Source organism: Salmo salar, chromosome 22, assembly GCF_965601325.2.
Source record: "Salmo salar chromosome 22, fSalSal1, whole genome shotgun sequence".
NCBI classification, from domain to species: Eukaryota; Metazoa; Chordata; class Actinopteri; order Salmoniformes; family Salmonidae; genus Salmo; species Salmo salar.
Window position 1 is genome coordinate 21,580,622 of NC_138312.1, and position 18,014 is coordinate 21,598,635.

General features: G+C 41.6%; 1 protein-coding gene across 1 annotated transcript in view; it reads left to right on the forward strand.

Moving 5' to 3' along the window:
* Positions 1–18,014, forward strand: part of LOC106583028 (A disintegrin and metalloproteinase with thrombospondin motifs 9) — a 74,282-nt gene that overhangs the window by 18,820 nt on the left and 37,448 nt on the right. Inside the window, exons 19-23 of the mRNA XM_082967422.1 lie at positions 5,522–5,648; positions 5,805–6,015; positions 6,095–6,262; positions 6,793–6,957; positions 8,610–8,729. Coding sequence (XP_082823548.1) covers positions 5,522–5,648; positions 5,805–6,015; positions 6,095–6,262; positions 6,793–6,957; positions 8,610–8,729 — 791 coding nt within the window. The remainder of the gene's footprint in view (positions 1–5,521; positions 5,649–5,804; positions 6,016–6,094; positions 6,263–6,792; positions 6,958–8,609; positions 8,730–18,014) is intronic.

Consider the following 18,014-nt stretch of genomic DNA (forward strand, 5'->3'; position numbering starts at 1 on the left):
CGCAGCCTCTGCTTAGGAGACACGCTGAACAGCTTTTAACCTAGCAATCTCTGCCTCCTTCACCCTTACAGGACATTTCCATTGAACGTGTCAATAGCCGAGCACCAACTGTTCCAGGAATTTTCATTGTGATCTTCTTAGCCCTAACTTCTACATAGAATCCAGAAATCACGCCCTTGGTTGGTGCCCTGCTCCGAAAATCGAAGGCAGTCACCTCTTTCTTCTTGAATCTGCTAAGGCGCAACGCACACTCCTTTTGTTCTGCCGACATACAAAAATCTATGACATTCCAAGTCTGTTCACCCTAATGGATTCCACAGTACACTTTCTCAATATCTTGGCAACATAAAACGGATCTCCCAGACACATCTTCTTATCCTCAAACTGCACTCCAACTACAAACTGTGAAGTAGTTGTGCTAGGAGCAGTAGGCTTACTAGACCGCGTTTTAACTGTGATTTTAGCGCTCTTTATCCGTCCTTTATCGACTGTAGTCCATCCAGTATTGTCATCACCTTCATTCTTAATCTCATCTTTGCTAGCGCCATCAGATTCATACTCAGTATCCACTTCCGCCATTCTCTCTAGCTCTCGCAATCAGAGATCTTGCCCTCTCTTGAATATGGGCATCTGAACAGGTTTAAAGCCCAACCCCTAACACTGGGATAATCCCAAAAGCATCTAAACAAGTATTTCATCAATTAACATTAGCCTAATAATTCCCTTCAAAATTAGTACTTCTCAATAGTTATATCAATGACCAATCCATAATACATTTCATCATATGAGGACAAAATATCACATTAATGTTCAATGAATATAGATATTTGGAAAACCTCCCTCAACATAGAACATTGTAATGGACAACTATGATGGATAACTATGATGGACAACTATGATGGACAACTATGATGGATAACTATGATGGATAACTATGATGGACAACTATGATGGACAACTATGATGGATAACTATGATGGATAACTATGATGGATAACTATGATGGACAACTATGATGGACAACTATGATGGATAACTATGATGGATAACTATGATGGATAACTATGATGGATAACTATGATGGACAACTATGATGGATAACTATGATGGATAACTATGATGGATAACTATGATGGATAACTATGATGGATAACTATGATGGACGTGGCAACTATGATGGATAACTATGATGGACGGGTAACTATGATGGACAACTATGATGGATAACTATGATGGATAACTATGATGGACGGGAACTATGATGGATAACTATGATGGATAACTATGATGGATAACTATGATGGACAACTATGATGGATAACTATGATGGATAACTATGATGGACAACTATGATGGATAACTATGATGGATAACTATGATGGATAACAATGCGCATGTGACCGGTCGGCGTGCTCTCCAAATCAGTCCATAAAACAATCTGCCGTGGAGAGTACAGATTGGCGAAACAAATGTATCTTAACTTCTAATTAAACAATGATACATTTCTACTCGCATGTGACTTTTTCTCTAACAGCAGTGGGACGTGTTTTGCGTTGAAAACATTAGCAACACGAACAACCATTAGCAAACCATTAGCAATAGAATGAAATGTCAAAAATAACTTTAGACTATACTCTTTGAAGATGTAGGGCTCTATTTTAACAACCTAACGCAATGGTAAATCTTAGCACTGGTGGTAGCGCTATAGGTCTGGGCGTGTGTCAGAAATATTTGTGCTATTTTTACAATGGGAATTATGGGCGCAATAGCTGGCGGTGGTGTGAAAGCGCTGGGTTTTGATTAATAAATAAGTTGTAGGTTGGCGGAGGGCTTGATCATTCACTGGCCAATCAACGTGTTCCATGGCTTAATACTGCAAGCGGTTATCTCAAGTTGTGTAGGTTATTGACCATCTTTGCGTTGCCATCAACTTCAATTTGGCTGGGGAGCACAGCAATATTCTCCTCCTAGTCCGTTTATTAAATAGCATAGGCTACAGTAATGAATAATAGCAACTGCAAAATACAGTTTTGGCAGTCAACATTGTTGTACTTGCTTAACCTATAGGCCTATACAGGTCATTCCACCAATTGGGTGCCTTTTGAGTAGTGTAACTTGGTGATTTATTAACCTAATTTAAACATTCTGTCATAAAGAGCACATGTTCAACTTAATAAAAAAACTTGTTTTCCCATCTCAAGAGGTTAAATAAGCAAAATTACGATAGTAAGTGCCAAGTAAAGTAACAGGGTTGACCATAACAGGGTTGACCATAAGGGTTGACGATTTCATCTTAAATCAAATAAATACCCATGTTACAGGGAGAATGGAAGCTTGTTGTGTGCAACAGAGAAGGTCAATTAAATTCAAGCTTGACAAAAAAACATTGAAATTGTTAAAACATTTCTAGTCTGTCTATCTATGGGTCACAGGGTTGACACATGCTTGACCTACTCAATTTTCCACCACAAAACACCCAAAAATGTCAAAAAAGATTAGAACCAGTTCACCTGCTTTTACACTAGGGTTTGACTATAATGTTTATTTTAGTTTTTTTATTTTATTAAAAGGAATAGTTTTACCTTTTTTAAATGAGAGTTCAGTTCACATAACAGGGTTGACCTTAAAATGAGGGAATTTGTTTTTATAAATGTTTTTATGAATCACTAATCACATTAAATAAATGAATAACAATCGCCACAATTGACTTTGTCAAAGCAACATAATAACTAGGGCTTTACAATGATGGTGAAAACTTTGAGAAATGTTGTGGTTAAGTCACAGATGGTGCTCAGAGGGACATGTCAAAATGTTGAATTGTGGCACTTTAGCAAGTCTTTATTCATATAAAAAAAACAGATGTATTGAATTTTCCATCTGGTGTATATTAAAAGGGCACTTTATTTAATATAACAGGCTTTTAAAATACTATATTGATGCACAATTTCTACTGAAAATATCACTCATTTCGTGGAACGACTCATACATGCGTGTCTTTACGCATCACACTTTTTCTGAAATGAAGAACACTAGGCTCCCTTTAAATTGTATTGTAGACTATGTGTGAGGCACATTTGCAAGAAGCAAAATATAGACCTATCCATCATTGATATGGCATTATAGGACTAAATAATTTGAATAAGAAAAGAGAAGTGTGTTTTTGGTAACCGGACAAGAGGCACTCTGGAAATGGGGATGGATATCAGCGAAATGGTGTATGCAGGTAGGCCTATGTGAATTGTGAATAATGCAAAAGCAAAATGGCAAGTAGACCATTTAGAAACCTTTTATGGATGGGCTACTTGGCTAATGCATGGCCAGGATAAGAGAGATACCCGACTCATTGTTGTTGAACCAGCTTTCATTATAGTAGCGTAAGGGTAGCCTGGTTTGGTTTTTAATCTAATGAAATGAAAAACAAGACATTGTTACAGGAAAATAACTTAAATGTTTCTAAAAACGAGGGTCACTGGCATCATCTCTCGCTCCAAGAACTGGCTAAAATAATGTAGCCTACAATACATAGATTAAAAGGGGATGTCCGCTTACTGTTTTGCTGGTCCCAAATTTACCTTTTAATAAAGCTTTGGTGATAAAGATTTATTAAAAAGCTATCTCTTGAACCAAACCCTTTATTGATAGTCTTGGCTACTTGGTGAATGGATAGGGCAGGAGAAAAAAACTGCCAGATTGTCACAGCAGTTGATTAGAGGAGACCAAGGCGCAGCGTGTAGAGTGCTCGTCGTTGTATATTGTAATGGAAACGAACACTAGACAAAATAACAAAATGACAGCCAACAGTTCCGTCAGGTTTACAAACTAAACAGAAAGCAACTACCCATGAAAACTAAAGGAAAAAAAGTCTGCCTAAGTATGGCTTCCAAATAGAGACAACGATAGACAGCTGCCTCCGATTGGAAACCATACCCGGCCAAAACATAGAAATACAAACATAGAATGCCCACCATCTATCACACCCTGACCTAACTAAACAGAGAAAAAACAGCTCTCTAGGTCAGTGTGACACAGATGGCTATGCTTAGTTTTAAATTAAATTAAACAAAATGGAGAAAAAAAACATAATATTACAACATATTTATTTAAAACAAAATAATTTTCATAAAAATAACAAAAATTGTTTGTTTTTTTATTGTAGAAAAACAGTATACATACAAGTATACAAACAGACAATGATAACATATGCTAGGGGGTACAACAAATGATAGATTATACAAAGACCTTAAAAGATACACATGTATAGATTCTTTTAACAGCTTTCTTATTAGAAGAATGTACAATGCTCTTTATGTATCGCTCAAATTCCTTATAGAAAACACAGAAGAGTGTTTTTTTATTAGTGAATTTACATTTATGAATATTACATTTTTTCATTAGCACAATTAGATTCATGAGGTAAAACATTTTTTCTTTATCCTTATTATAGTTAAGGAAACCGAGCAGCACATTCTCCCATAGAAAAACAAAAGTCATCAAGAATAGTAGCAATTATAAAACTATGAATATCTTGCCATAATTTCTTTACATGTAGACAATGCCAAAATAATTGAAAAACTGTGTCTGGATGCTCAACACAAAAATACAGTTAATGTTAATGTGTTTGAGTTTCTTCAGGTAATGATTCTGGTTACACCTCTAAACAACATGAGAGTTCCAGATGGAATATCATCAAAGACCATGGCGAACTCTCTAGATGTAACAAGGATATTGTAATGAGATAAAAATTCCTCATAATTGAGTAACAATCCTTCTGCATTCAAAAATTGACTCACCAGCAGCATATGATTATTTAACCAGTTCTTTCAAAAATGAAGACTTGTTTCTATACAAAATACCCTTATTGTTCCAAATGAAATACCTACGCGGGGAAAAGCACACATCTCTTGTTCCATGAGCATATGGGCACTGTCTGTCACGGCTGGATAGGCTGCGCTTCCACTGTCAAAATCAATGTCATAATCATCCACATTACCATTAAGACCTGCTTTTGGTGAGTCTTAAATCACTGAATGAAAATGTCACTTGTGCTAGTTTTAAAGACACATCTCAAATATTCCCACCATCCCACCTCATGGCAAGTAAGCTGATGTCAGACAGGTAAATTGCTGAATCTGGCTGACAATATTGCCTGCAGTGTATTTCTTCACTAATACATATCTATTTATCTTTGGGGTTTTACTGCAAGTTTTACTGATTTACAGCTCATAATGCTTGGTTATAAAAATTGAGAACAGAAGGTATAGGTGGAAGAGTGCTTTTTAGAATGCTTTTTTTAAATAAAAATGATTTTGCTATAATTTAAACCACACGATTCCTGGAGGCACACACTCCTGCTGGTTTTCCTTCTTACCTTTTGACAAGTGTCTGATTTAGACTCCAAAGAATTCAAGCTTGCATGGACTTTCTAGCCAATCGATTTATTGATTCAATGCCAGATCCTGGGAGAAACTAAAAGCAGCAGGACCATTACCAAGGAACTAAACCCTCTCTCCCACCCCATCAGGAGAGCGTAAGAGGAAGATCCTGTGTAGTAGAGAGTCGGACCGTGTGGTGGTCTCAGACCAGAGGTGCCATGGGGCCGCCAGACCAGCCATGGTCACAGAACCCTGCAACGCAGAGTGTGAAATCAGGTACTGCCTAAACCACTCTCAATCGATTTATCTGTCCATATCGCAGATTTTTTTATCACTATCAGTCTTTATATCTGTGATATGTATCCTGTTTGATACAAAGTTCAGTTTTATCCTTTCAGCGTCTTTCACCTATGACCTTTCCTGTCTGTGTAGGTGGCATGTGGCGAGGAAGAGCGAGTGTACAGTCGCATGTGGAGTGGGATATCGTACGCTGGAGATCTACTGCGCCAAACTCAGCCGTGCCGATGGAAAGACCCAGAAGGTGGACGAGCGTTACTGCAGCAGTCAACGCAAACCTGACGACAAGGAGAGTTGCCATGGAGACTGTAACCCAGGAGGATGGGAGTACTCATCTTGGTCAGAGGTGAGACCGCCTGTTATAGTTTTAAGGGATTTATAAAAAGAGAAGGAAAAGGTTTAATACGTGTGGGCATGTGTTGCAGTGTTCCAAAAGCTGTGGAGGAGGGTCCCGGCGTCGGGCGGCTGTGTGTGGAAAGTCTTCTGAGGCAGGAAGTGATGAGAGCAAGTGCAGCCAGAGAGACAAGCTGACCACCGTCCAGAACTGCAATGAGTTCCTATGTCCTGCGTGGAAGACCGGAGACTGGTCTGAGGTCAGTTCTATGGAGAATGTTTGGACTACGATTTGGGAATGTTGCTTAGCATTTGAAGCTAATTGAGGAATTTTGAACCCAGATGGCCTTTTTACACTACGACCAGTTTGCAGCCAAATCAGGGTTCTGACTCTACACCTGACAGCAGACATAGTGTAAAAATAACATTTGCAGGACAGAATTATGTGAATAATCTTGAATTTGTTTGACTAAGGAATTCTACTCCTATAATATAAAGAGGAAGTATTAAACATGTAAAAATGACTGGGCGCCTGTGAAGTAGGTCAAAGGAAAATCCTAATGTTGATAATGAGTTTCATAGTTATGACTTGTCATGTACGGTGCACTACTGTACTAGTGTTTGTGGGGTAGTAACTAGCTTTATTGTATAGTTTACATGTTCTGTCCAGCAGTTCAAAAGGCTTTGAGTGAGCCAACACAAACAAACACTGTACACACATAGCTAGCCTACTGTACATGTCAATCTATGTGCCGCTGTTTCTCATTGTGCCCGTTGATTGTTGTTGCAGTGCCTGGTGACGTGTGGGAAAGGGTACAAGCATCGGCAGACATGGTGCCAGTTTGCGGAGGACCGACTGGACGACCGCTTCTGTGACTCTATGTCCAAGCCTGAGTCAGTCCAGACGTGTCAGCAGCAGGATTGTGCTTCGTGGCAGGTCGGACCATGGGGGCAGGTGAGTCACGCGTGTTGTACAGTTGACATACAGTAGAGTGACATGTTTTGTGGCAGGTAATATTATGATCTGTTTGCCTAGTGGCACACACTGTGTTTCAGGTGACATCTGTGACTTCCAGTCACCCCCTGTTCCTCAAAGACTATAGTGTTGTGTCTTGTAACAGCTAACGATTATCTGAACTTATTATGTGTCATTCCAACTGTGTCCAACTGTTTCTAATATTAGAATATGACCCAATGAAGCAGCTATTTATACAATCTATGATAATAAACCCATTTTGCTTCAGAGTTTTAGTTATGTGACCATGAGGATATACAGAGCCTAATGTGATTTAAAAAAATAATCTCCTATGAACTTTCTTCAGATCACAGGAGGTTGGTTTAATTGGGGAGGATGGGCTTGTGGTAATGGCTGGAGCAGAATCAGTGGAATGGCATTCAATACATCAAACACATGGTTTCCATGTGGTTGTCACAGGCGTCGAAAGGATTAGACCAAGGCGCAGCGTGTATAGTGCTCATCTTCATTTATTTTGAGAGAACACTTAAACAAAATAACCAAACGACAAACAGTTCCGTGAGGTTCACAGACTATACGGAAAACAACCCCCCACAAAACCCAAAGGAAAACAGGCTGCCTAAGTAAGGCTTCCAATCAGAGACAACGAAAGACACCTACCTCTGATTGGAAACCATACTCGGCCAAACCTGGAAAACGAAACATAGAAAATGAAAACTAGAACACATTCCCCTAGAAACAAACAAACCCCAAAACACACAAAACAACCCCCCTGCCACGCCCTGACCATTCTACTATGGCAAATGACCCTTTTCACTGGTCAGGACTTGACAGTGGTTGATACCATTCCATTTGCTCCGTTCCAGACATTATTATGAGCCGTCCTCCCCTCAGCAGCCTCCACTATTCCAGATGTAGAACAATGACAGGAGAAAGATAAGCCACTCAATTAGTCTATCCTCCATTTACTCTGCTGTTTAGGCACATTGCTGACCATGCCAAAATAAGCATATACAATCTGTACACAATCTGTGTAGACATACTCCCCTATATTTATGTTTGCTAATGCATTGCCAGTTTATATCTCTCAGGACGCAAAAAAAAAATTCTCTGTAGCAATCCTGTAGCAAAGTGTCGCAACGTTTTGCAAATCAAAACTGGGCACTTCATCTTAACACAGCTTGTGTGTGCAAACTGCCTGTAAGCCTAAACGTGTGATGGAGATTAGGTGTTCCTATACCATGGCATAGGCAATCATGTTAAATGTATATTTGAAGCTGTTTAATGAAGCGCGTGGAATCTTAGCTGAAGTTGCTGCCACACAAGTTTGACCTCATTTCATTGGAGTCAGTGAGGTAGAAGAGAGTGTGGTGTGTACCCACTGACTTGGCTACAGTGGAAAAAAGAAGTGGAAAGTAGATTAATTACTCATGCATTATGATCCTGAAGGCTGTTATCTGCTGCCACTAGTCTGACCAGGCTCATCAGGGAGTGCACTTCTTTTCCATTCAGTTACTCATTTTTGGGGAGATTTGCTACATTGGCTTGTTTTTCTCCCTCTCTGTCTTTCTCTCCATTGCTCTCATTCTTTATATCTCTCTTTTCTCTTACTCTCTCTTTGGTGGACTCAGTGCACTACCTCGTGTGGACCGGGCTACCAGATGCGAGCGGTGAAGTGTGTTGTGGGGTCATACGGGTCCGTCATGGACGACACTGAATGTAACGCTGCCACGCGGCCCACTGACACTCAGGTAAGGACACAGTCCACTAAGACCCATCTCAACATCTCTACAACTTCCCCTCATCTCCTCTGCACTGATCTGGACAATTGACACAGGATAAGTGAAAGCAATGTGGTGGATTCCTTCTCATTTTGTGAAAATGCTTTTATATACTGTCCTTGGATACTACTCAGTTTTCAAGTGATATTTGTGAGAATATAACTTTTAGGGAGGCCTACATGCAATTTTCTCAGTATTAGGCCACCCAGGTCTTGACTGTCAGACTCAGTAGACCACACAAGACCCTAACCCGCTCCTGACACACTACTTGAATGCTTGGTTGTGAGCTGACCATGTGACTTGCCCTATCCCCTCCAGTTGTAGAATGGTGTTCAATTCTATAGTGAGGAAAGGGGGGTTCCCCGTGCAGGCTGAGACACAGGTACAGTCACTGGCACACTGAGGTAGGAAGGAAGTCCCACACCCAGTCCATTACCACCTGGACTCAATAAGGCCTTGTTGTCTAGACAGGGGTTAGATGGGGACTGTGCTTACCCCCAGACAGAGACACATAGCTGGGATTGTCTCCCTCCAGCAGTCCATCCCCTTACCAAGCATGAGGGAGGAGGAAAGAGGGCCTGTCCACGGCAGGTCCCCACAACAGCTCCTGTCAAGGAGCAGGAGGGGGTCTGGGGATGGGTGATGGAGGGGGAGTGGGAGCTGACTCTAACCCCAGAAACATAACTATTTTGCAGTAACAGTAGGCCATGGGGCAGGACTGGTGATGAGGCAAAACATTCCTGTATTATTTGTGGAAAATGTCCTCACCTTGGTTATGTAAACCTACAGTCTGCTAGGGGTATCGTTTGTCTGTAAAGAGTCTTGTAGTGTAGTGTAATAGTATAGTTTCCCACCTTAATGTCTGTCTGTCAACACCTTATGTGAACCTATCTGAAAAACCTCTTCAGTAAGACAATTCCCGCTCTATTGAAGTGTCATGACCAAGACGTAGATGGTGAACACAAACAGTTAATCGTCACACATTTCATGAGCCTCTACTTTTATGAACCTCTCCGTGCATCAATTTAGTTTATTAGGCCTTGCTTCTTTCTTCTTCATGCTAATAGTGGGACGGTAGGATGGAGCGTTTTCCCGGGGCATGGCGGGCGGGTCATGGTTGAGTGGGGTGTGGAGGGGTGGAGTGGGCCATAAACACAGGCTGAGACTCCGGTCACAGGGAGGCCCCCCTGGTCCAGGCCTTAATTCCCGACTCAGCCATCATGCCCAGTGACCCTGAACCAGTCACTTCATCTCCCTGTGATTCCAGCCAGTCATCCGTGAAGTCGGCTCCGAGGCCGCACACCCTAAACCACTCCGGGGCTGGAAAAGGGGGAAAGACGACAGAATGGAGCTTATGTTTCAGGACGCCTGTCTCCACCTCAGTTGACCAGTGAGGAGGAGGGGAGAAAAACAGAAAAATACACAACAATGACTGAACACTTGCCTCCTACACACCTACCCTCAGACGGGTACGCAACATGGTCTTTCTATGGTACTAGTGATCGTTTCTTGTAGTGCACAACTGTTTGGAGCTGTTGCAAAGTCATTCATAATAATTGTGAATACATTAAGATATAAAGGGTGGAACATAAATACATTCGATATAATTCATGAGTTGAATCAAAATCTATGTTTAAACTCTTTCTCATCCTTGGAGTCTTCACAGATTTGGCAAAAATCGTGTGACATAAAATACTACCTTTCTTTCCTTACATTTCTGATACTGTTATGTCATATACTAAGAATTTAACAATTGAATTACACATTGAACATGATCCTGTAAAAGTCCTGGATGTTGCTGTCAGACTCTTTTTTTGTAATGAGGTCTTGGAAGTGTACTGTAACCGCATAACATTTCATATCTGTTGTGGTGTGATAACAGTTTTCATGGACACACATGTCCCAAATAATGGATGGAATTATGAATTAATTAATGCAAAATCAAAAGCTTCTAACAGAAAGAGTAACTTGAACAAAAATAATCAAACAAAAATCGATACTGTCATTAGTAGGGTTCTTCAATAATTATAGTTGTCTAGCTGTTAAGTTACGTGGGGAAATGATCAGCTGATTCAGGAAAGGATTATAAACTTATTAAAAGCTGGTGTGATACAGCATGCGATTGAACAGCAGCCAAAGTGCACAAATGAACGTTGATCTGGAGAATTGACAGAACATGTTGGTGTCTATATTGCTGTGGCGGTCAAGTTAATTAGCCTATGTCGTGGACAACATTATGTCAACATTCCTGAGGTAAGATTACATACGGTCCGTGTACGTTTTGATCGCAGTAGCGGTGCGTGTGTAAAATCACCGGGGAACCCAAGGCCCCCCCCAAAAAAGCCATATTACAACCTATGTTTTGTGATAGTTGCGTTGTTTGCTCTATAAGCAAACAGCGCATAGTTCATATTCCTTGACACAGTGATATATAGGCCTAAAGGCCGAGACAATAAGAAGACACAGTGGCAGAATAAATTCAACCACACTTTTGTTTCATTACAAACCCGGAGAGCAACATCTGTCCGATGGAGTCCACAAAGCATATTGCATGTTACATGACCTTCAGCATGGTCAAGCAAGTTAATGTTCCTGACATTTTCGGACCACTAAACAGCTATTGATTTATAACCACAGAGTGTTACCGCAAGTCACAAAGAAAACAGGAGCTGCTTCCACTATTCCAGCACCATTTCAAATGTAACATTTCAACATTATCTAATCACCTATGCTTAGTCTAATACAGTGACAACTAAAAGATACCAAAAACAATTTAGTCCAATAAACGTAAATTAAATATTATGTGGCTTTACCTGGTACTGATTTCTGTGTGTGTGTGCGTACGTGCATGCTTGCAAGTATAAGAAAATGTGTTGACTCACCCTAATTGTAGAGAAACGCCAATGTCATCCTCCTCTTTCATGTTGCCTGAACGGTCTATGACTCTGTCATGCAGTACACGCTTTACGTGTTTGTTGTCCTAGTCTACCTGGCTAAAATGCTTGCTAGTCTAACTTCCTTTCATGGGCAACCATGAGCCAGCTAGTTAACATTAGCCTTCTACATCTAGCTACATATTAAACTTCCATCCTCTCAGGCCAGGGGCACAATGTATTAATTTATGGTTAATTCGCCATTATAATCATTGGCCAGTACAGAGAATTAAGTAAAACTTATTAAAAAGTATTAAGTCCAAATCCCTCTCTCCATCGATGGCTAATTTAGGAAAGGGACCATTTTAGCTAGCTAGCTACCCACCGGTGGACAACAGCATAATGAGATGCAACAATTCAATGACGTTTGGCTTATGATGTGATTGGTGTGAAACCAAATCCAAACTGTCTTCCATTGACACTTTTTTTTGGTGTGCCAGCACCATTCACAGCTGAACTTGTTCAGTTTAGCGCAATGCTGATTGGTTATTATTTTTATTTTTTTAATTCTCAAGGGAGGCCAAATGCTCGCTGGCTTACCTTAGGTAGATGGGCTACACATACTGAGACAGAGGGGCGCTGTTTTGTTCACAGACACTTTCTCCGGTGAGATACATTCAGCCTGTTGCGAATTGAAGGACATTTTGGAAACAGAGACGAAAGATACATTATTTTGTTTCTTTTTTTTCTTGGTACATTTTTTGGGGAAGCCTGGCTTCCCTTGACTCCCAAGAATACACGCCACTGTTTGAGCCACTGTTTGATCATTTGTTTTCCGAGTTAAAAAATGTAAAATGACTTGTTTAGCTGTTCTTGAATAGAAATAGAAGAAGAAAAATGGCTTGTTTTTCATTTTTGCATATGAAACCAAAAGAAATACTTAATATTTCGATTTTCACATGTAGATGGGGTTAAATATGGAATGTCTGTCATTGGTTAAGTGCACAGCCAACACTTCCTGTCCTTTCAAAGTAGGACTTCACCCTTCCAACTGTTTTGCCCATGCTACAGACGGCTATATTGGTCACTAATACAGGACTAGTAAAGGCCCAGTGCACTACTTTTGTGAAAAAATGTAACTTACAAAAATGTAATAATATTTGCCTGCGCAACAGAAGGCTATATCGGTCTGATAATACAGGACTAGTAAAGGCCCGGTGCACTACTTTTGTGAAGGTAAAAAATTTCCCCAAAAAATTTACAACATTTTAGTAATATATGTTTTTTATTACGATTTTTCACGGGGTGCTGCAGCACCCTCAGCACCCCTACTTCCCGTGGATATGAACAGTATCTATTGCTAGACTAGAGATACGGCCCTACTGTAGCTATAGTTAGTCAGTGGTTGCACATCTAACTACCTGGAATTAAGCAAGGGTGTGAATGGTGGAGACTGTGTTCAGCTACCCAGAACTGTCTGATCAGCCTGGTAGGGTGCCGTGGGTGTGTCTAGCTTACACCTGTGCAAATCCATGTGTGAATAGCAATGGAATGAAGCATCCAACCAATGCCTTGAGTCGTGCTGTAGGTCCACCATAGGTCCCTTGAGTCGTGTTGTAGGTCCACCACACGTCCCTTGAGTCGTGCTGTAGGTCCACCACACTTCCTGTCCAGAAGCAGCCCCTACTCCTAGACACTTGTGGAGATCTGAGAGGATTGGACAGGTGTAAGCAATACGGCCAAATTTCCACCAAGCCTTTCAGAAGGTAAGCTGGAGCTCTCACCATGTCACCACCAATCAATCCCTCTCAGATCTCCAGAAGTGTCTAGACTCTGGGCAGTAGGGGCTAGGGGTTGTTTCTGGACAGGCCATGGGTATTATGGTAGAGCAGTCAGTCAGTCAGCCTGGAACTGTCTAAAAATGTTAAAGAGGCAGTGCATTTAAAAACAAGATTTTGGTCTGTTTTTTAATGAGATTTCCACACACACACTATGAGGTAGGCCCGGAACGATATCAGTATTGCAATATTTTTTCCATGGCAAACATTTTAACACAAAACAGACCAAACTCTTTGGTCCTTTAAAAACCAGCTGTATGTAAAATATTGTGTGCTATTGTATAGCTTGGAAAATAAATACATGTGACTCTGGATGACAACATAATGGTGTTTGTATCCAACATTAGGGGTGTTTTCCTAAAGAAGTTAAATCCGCTAAGTGTTTTGTTTCTTTGGCACAATACTAATGAGTATTGTGATATTGGCATACTATGAAATCGAAATAAAACTCTGAAATTGTGAAAATTATAATAAATCAAATCAAATTTTATTTGTCACATACACATGGTTAGCAGATGTTAATGCGAGTGTAGCGAAATGCTTGTGTTTCTAGTTCCGACAATGCAGTAATATCCAACGAGTAATCTAACCTAACAATTTCACAACAATTACCTTATACACACAAGTGTAAAGGAATGAATAAGAATATGTACATTAAAAAAATAAATGAATGAGTGATGGTATAGAACGGCATAGGCAAGATGCAGTGGATGGTATAGAGTACAGTATATACATATGAGATGAGTAATGTAGGATATGTAAACATATAAAAGTGGCATTGTTTAAAGTGGCTAGTGATACATTACATCAAGATGGCAAGATGCAGTAGATGGTATAGAGTACAGTATATACATATGAGATGAGTAATGTAGGGTATGTAAACATATAAAACTGGCATTGTTTAAAGTGGCTAGTGATACATTACATCAAGATGCAGTAGATGGTATAGAGTACAGTATGTACATATGAGATGAGTAATGTAGGGTATGTAAACATTATATGAAGTGGCATTGTAAAGTGGCTGGTGATACATTTATTACATCGATTTTTCCATTATTAAAGTGGCTGGAGTTGAGTCAGTTGGCAGCAGCCACTCAATGTTAGTGATGGCTGTTTAACAGTCTGATGGCCTTGAGATAGAAGCTGTTTTTCAGTCTCTCGGTCCCTGCTTTGATGCACCTGTACTGACCTCACCTTCTGCATGATAGCGGGGTGAACAGGCAGTGGCTCGGGTGGTTGTTGTCCTTGATGATCTTTTTGGCCTTCCTGTGACATCGGATGGTGTAGGTGTCCTGGAGGGCAGGTAGTTTGCCCCCGGTGATGCGTTGTGCAGACCTCACTACCCTCTGGAGAGCCTTACGGTTATGGGCGGAGCAGCTTCCGTACCAGGCGGTGATACAGCCCAACAGGATGCTCTTGATTGTGCATCTGTAAAAGTTTGTGAGTGTTTTTGGTGACAAGCCGAATTTCTTCAGCCTCCTGAGGTTGAAGAGGCGCTGCTGCGCCTTCTTCACCACGCTGTCTGTGTGGTTGGACCATTTCAGTTTGTCCGGGATATGTACGCCGAGGAACTTAAAACTTTCTACCCTCTCCACTACTGTCCCGTCGATGTGGATAGGGGGGTGCTCCCTTTGCTGTTTCCTGAAGTCCACGATCATCTCCTTTGTTTTGTTGACGTTGAGTGTGAGGTTATTTTCCTGACACCACACTCCGAGGGCCCTCACCTCCTCCCTGTAGGCCGTCTCGTCGTTGTTGGTAATCAAGCCTACCACTGTAGTGTCGTCTGCAAACTTGATGATTGAGTTGGAGGCGTGCATGGCCATGCAGTCGTAGGTGAACAGGGAGTACAGGAGAGGGCTGAGAACGCACCCTTGTGGGGCCCCAGTGTTGAGGATCAGCGGAGTGGCGATGTTGTTACCTACCCTCACCACCTGGTGGCGGCCCGTCAGGAAGTCCAGGACCCAGTTGCACAGGGCGGGGTCGAGACCCAGGGTCTCGAGCTTGATGATGAGTTTGGAGGGTACTATGGTGTTAAATGCTGAGCTGTAGTCGATGAACAGCATTCTCACATAGGTATTCCTCTTCTCCAGATGGGTTAGGGCAGTGTGCAGTGTGATTGCGATTGCATTGTCTGTGGACCTATTGGAGCGGTAAGCAAATTGGAGTGGGTCTAGGGTGTCAGGTAGGGTGGAGGTGATATGGTCCTTGACTAGTCGCTCAAAGCACTTCATCATGACGGAAGTGAGTGCTACGGGGCGGGAGTCATTTAGCTCAGTTACCTTAGCTTTCTTGGGAACAGGAACAATGGTGGCCCTCTTGAAACATGTGGGGACAGCAGACTGGGATACGGATTGATTGAATATGTCCGTAAACACACCAGCCAGCTGGTCTGCGCATGCTTTGAGGACGCGGCTGGGGATGCCGTCTGGGCCTGCAGCCTTGCGAGGGTTGACACGTTTAAATGTTTTGCTCACGTCGGCTGCAGTGAAGGAGAGCCCGCAGGTTTTGGTAGCGGGCCGTGTCAGTGGCACTGTATTGTCCTCAAAGCGAGCAAAGAAGTTGTTTAGTCTGTCTGGGAGCAAGACATCCCGGTCCGCGACGGGGCTGGTTTTCCTTTTATATTCCGTGATTGACTGTAGACCCTGCCACATACCTCTCGTGTCTGAGCCGTTGAATTGTGACTCTACTTTGTCTCTATACTGACGCTTAGCTTGTTTGATTACCTTGCGGAGGGAATAGCTACACTGTTTGTATTCGGTCATGTTTCCGGTCACCTTGCCCTGATTAAAAGCAGTGGTTCACGCTTTCAGTTTTGCGCGAATGCTGCCATCAATCCACGGTTTCTGGTTTGGGAATGTTTTATTAGACGCTGTGGGTACGATATCGCCGATGCACTTGCTAATAAACCCGCTCACCGACTCAGCGTATTCGTCAATGTTGTTGTTCGCCGCAATGCGGAACATATCCCAGTCCACGTGATCGATGGCCTTTTTGTGGTCTTTTTTGTGTAAGAGCTGTTTGAAAAAAAAATCTGGAATTTCGGTTCAGGTGGGTTCAGGTGGGATGGACCTTTTGGCCCACATCATGACGTCATAATGTGATATGATTATCATAGACCAATGACTGTTCATCTTTTTAAAGGGGGTGGGCTCTAGACCAGCCTATCAGCCAATCAGGGCTGTGTATGTAAATATCTTCACATTTGTTTCCTAACGCCCACATGATCAATCTGAGCATTTCAAGGACCAAAGGAGGCTCAGGGAAATAAATGAAAAATACTTTGGTGATTTATTATTAGACATACAGTGATGATTTAAAAAATACAATTACAAAGACTGCATGGGGGCAAATCAGATTCTCCCCTTGTTTACCCCATTCCTCACCTCCTCCTCAAAGCACATTGGGGGAGAGGAGTGAAGGTTCCTCCCCTCCGGCTGCAATGCACTTTCAAGGAGAGGCAAGGAGTGGAGGAAACAAGGACAGAGGAAGAAATAATAGTTTTCAGACACAGACCCACACACACACACACACACACAATGCTAGAAGAGTTTACTGATTATAATGATTTCATTATTGGTTATTATTATTGTCAATGATTTTGTTGACAGAACCCATTGTATTATTATTATTTCATTATATTATATTATTAGATTCACTATTAAAACATATAGAAATGCTGTTGTTTATCTTTTTCGTTGTCCAGGAATGTTTAGCATGGCTTTAAATGATAGAGAATTTGACCAAAGCACAAAAAGACCTGGCAACTAGGCATGACAAAGAAACATGCAGTGTATCTAGTGATATTTTGAATTATGTTTTGTTGTTGCTAGGTGGAATTATGGTCTCATTTAGCCTATCTATACTTTTATTCCTGTAACTACACCTGTGAAGCTGCAAGAAAATCATATTTAAATGTATATCTAACCATTTTGAAATGTTGACCCTGATGTCACACATTGGCCCCTTTATTTATATAAGGACGCACATACATCAACACACACCCACAGTCATAGACAGGTCTTGGTTGCCTCCTTCATTCTTTCTCTTATTATTCCCACCACCATGTTTTACAATGTATTTAACTGTGTTAGTGTAAGGCTGCGGAGGCTGTGTTCTCCAGCCTGCCTGGCTGCAAGTGTCCTGTTTATTTCCACTCAGAGGAGTGTGGAATGTGGAGCTCTCTGTCACACAGCTATACCTAAGTTAGGCCCCTCTCTGCTCACCTCTCTGCTCAACCCAGAACTAGGGGGTCAAAGGTCATGTGAGGGCTCTGGGGAGGAGAGCACGGCGGAAGAAGGAGGAGCCCAGTAACACGCCAGTGTTGGCATTGGAGCCTGGGATACCTCTCCACTGTGACATGTTATGAAAGGCATCAGGTTATTCCGATGGAGGGGTTTAACACTGTATTTCTGGGATCCGTCAGAGTAACACTGTTACTTTTAGTCTGATGATGGGTACACGTCTGTCAGAGCTGTACAGTAAGTAGATGACAGTACAGTATGCTGTGTTTCTGTCACTGTAATTGGTTTAATGGATGTGTATGG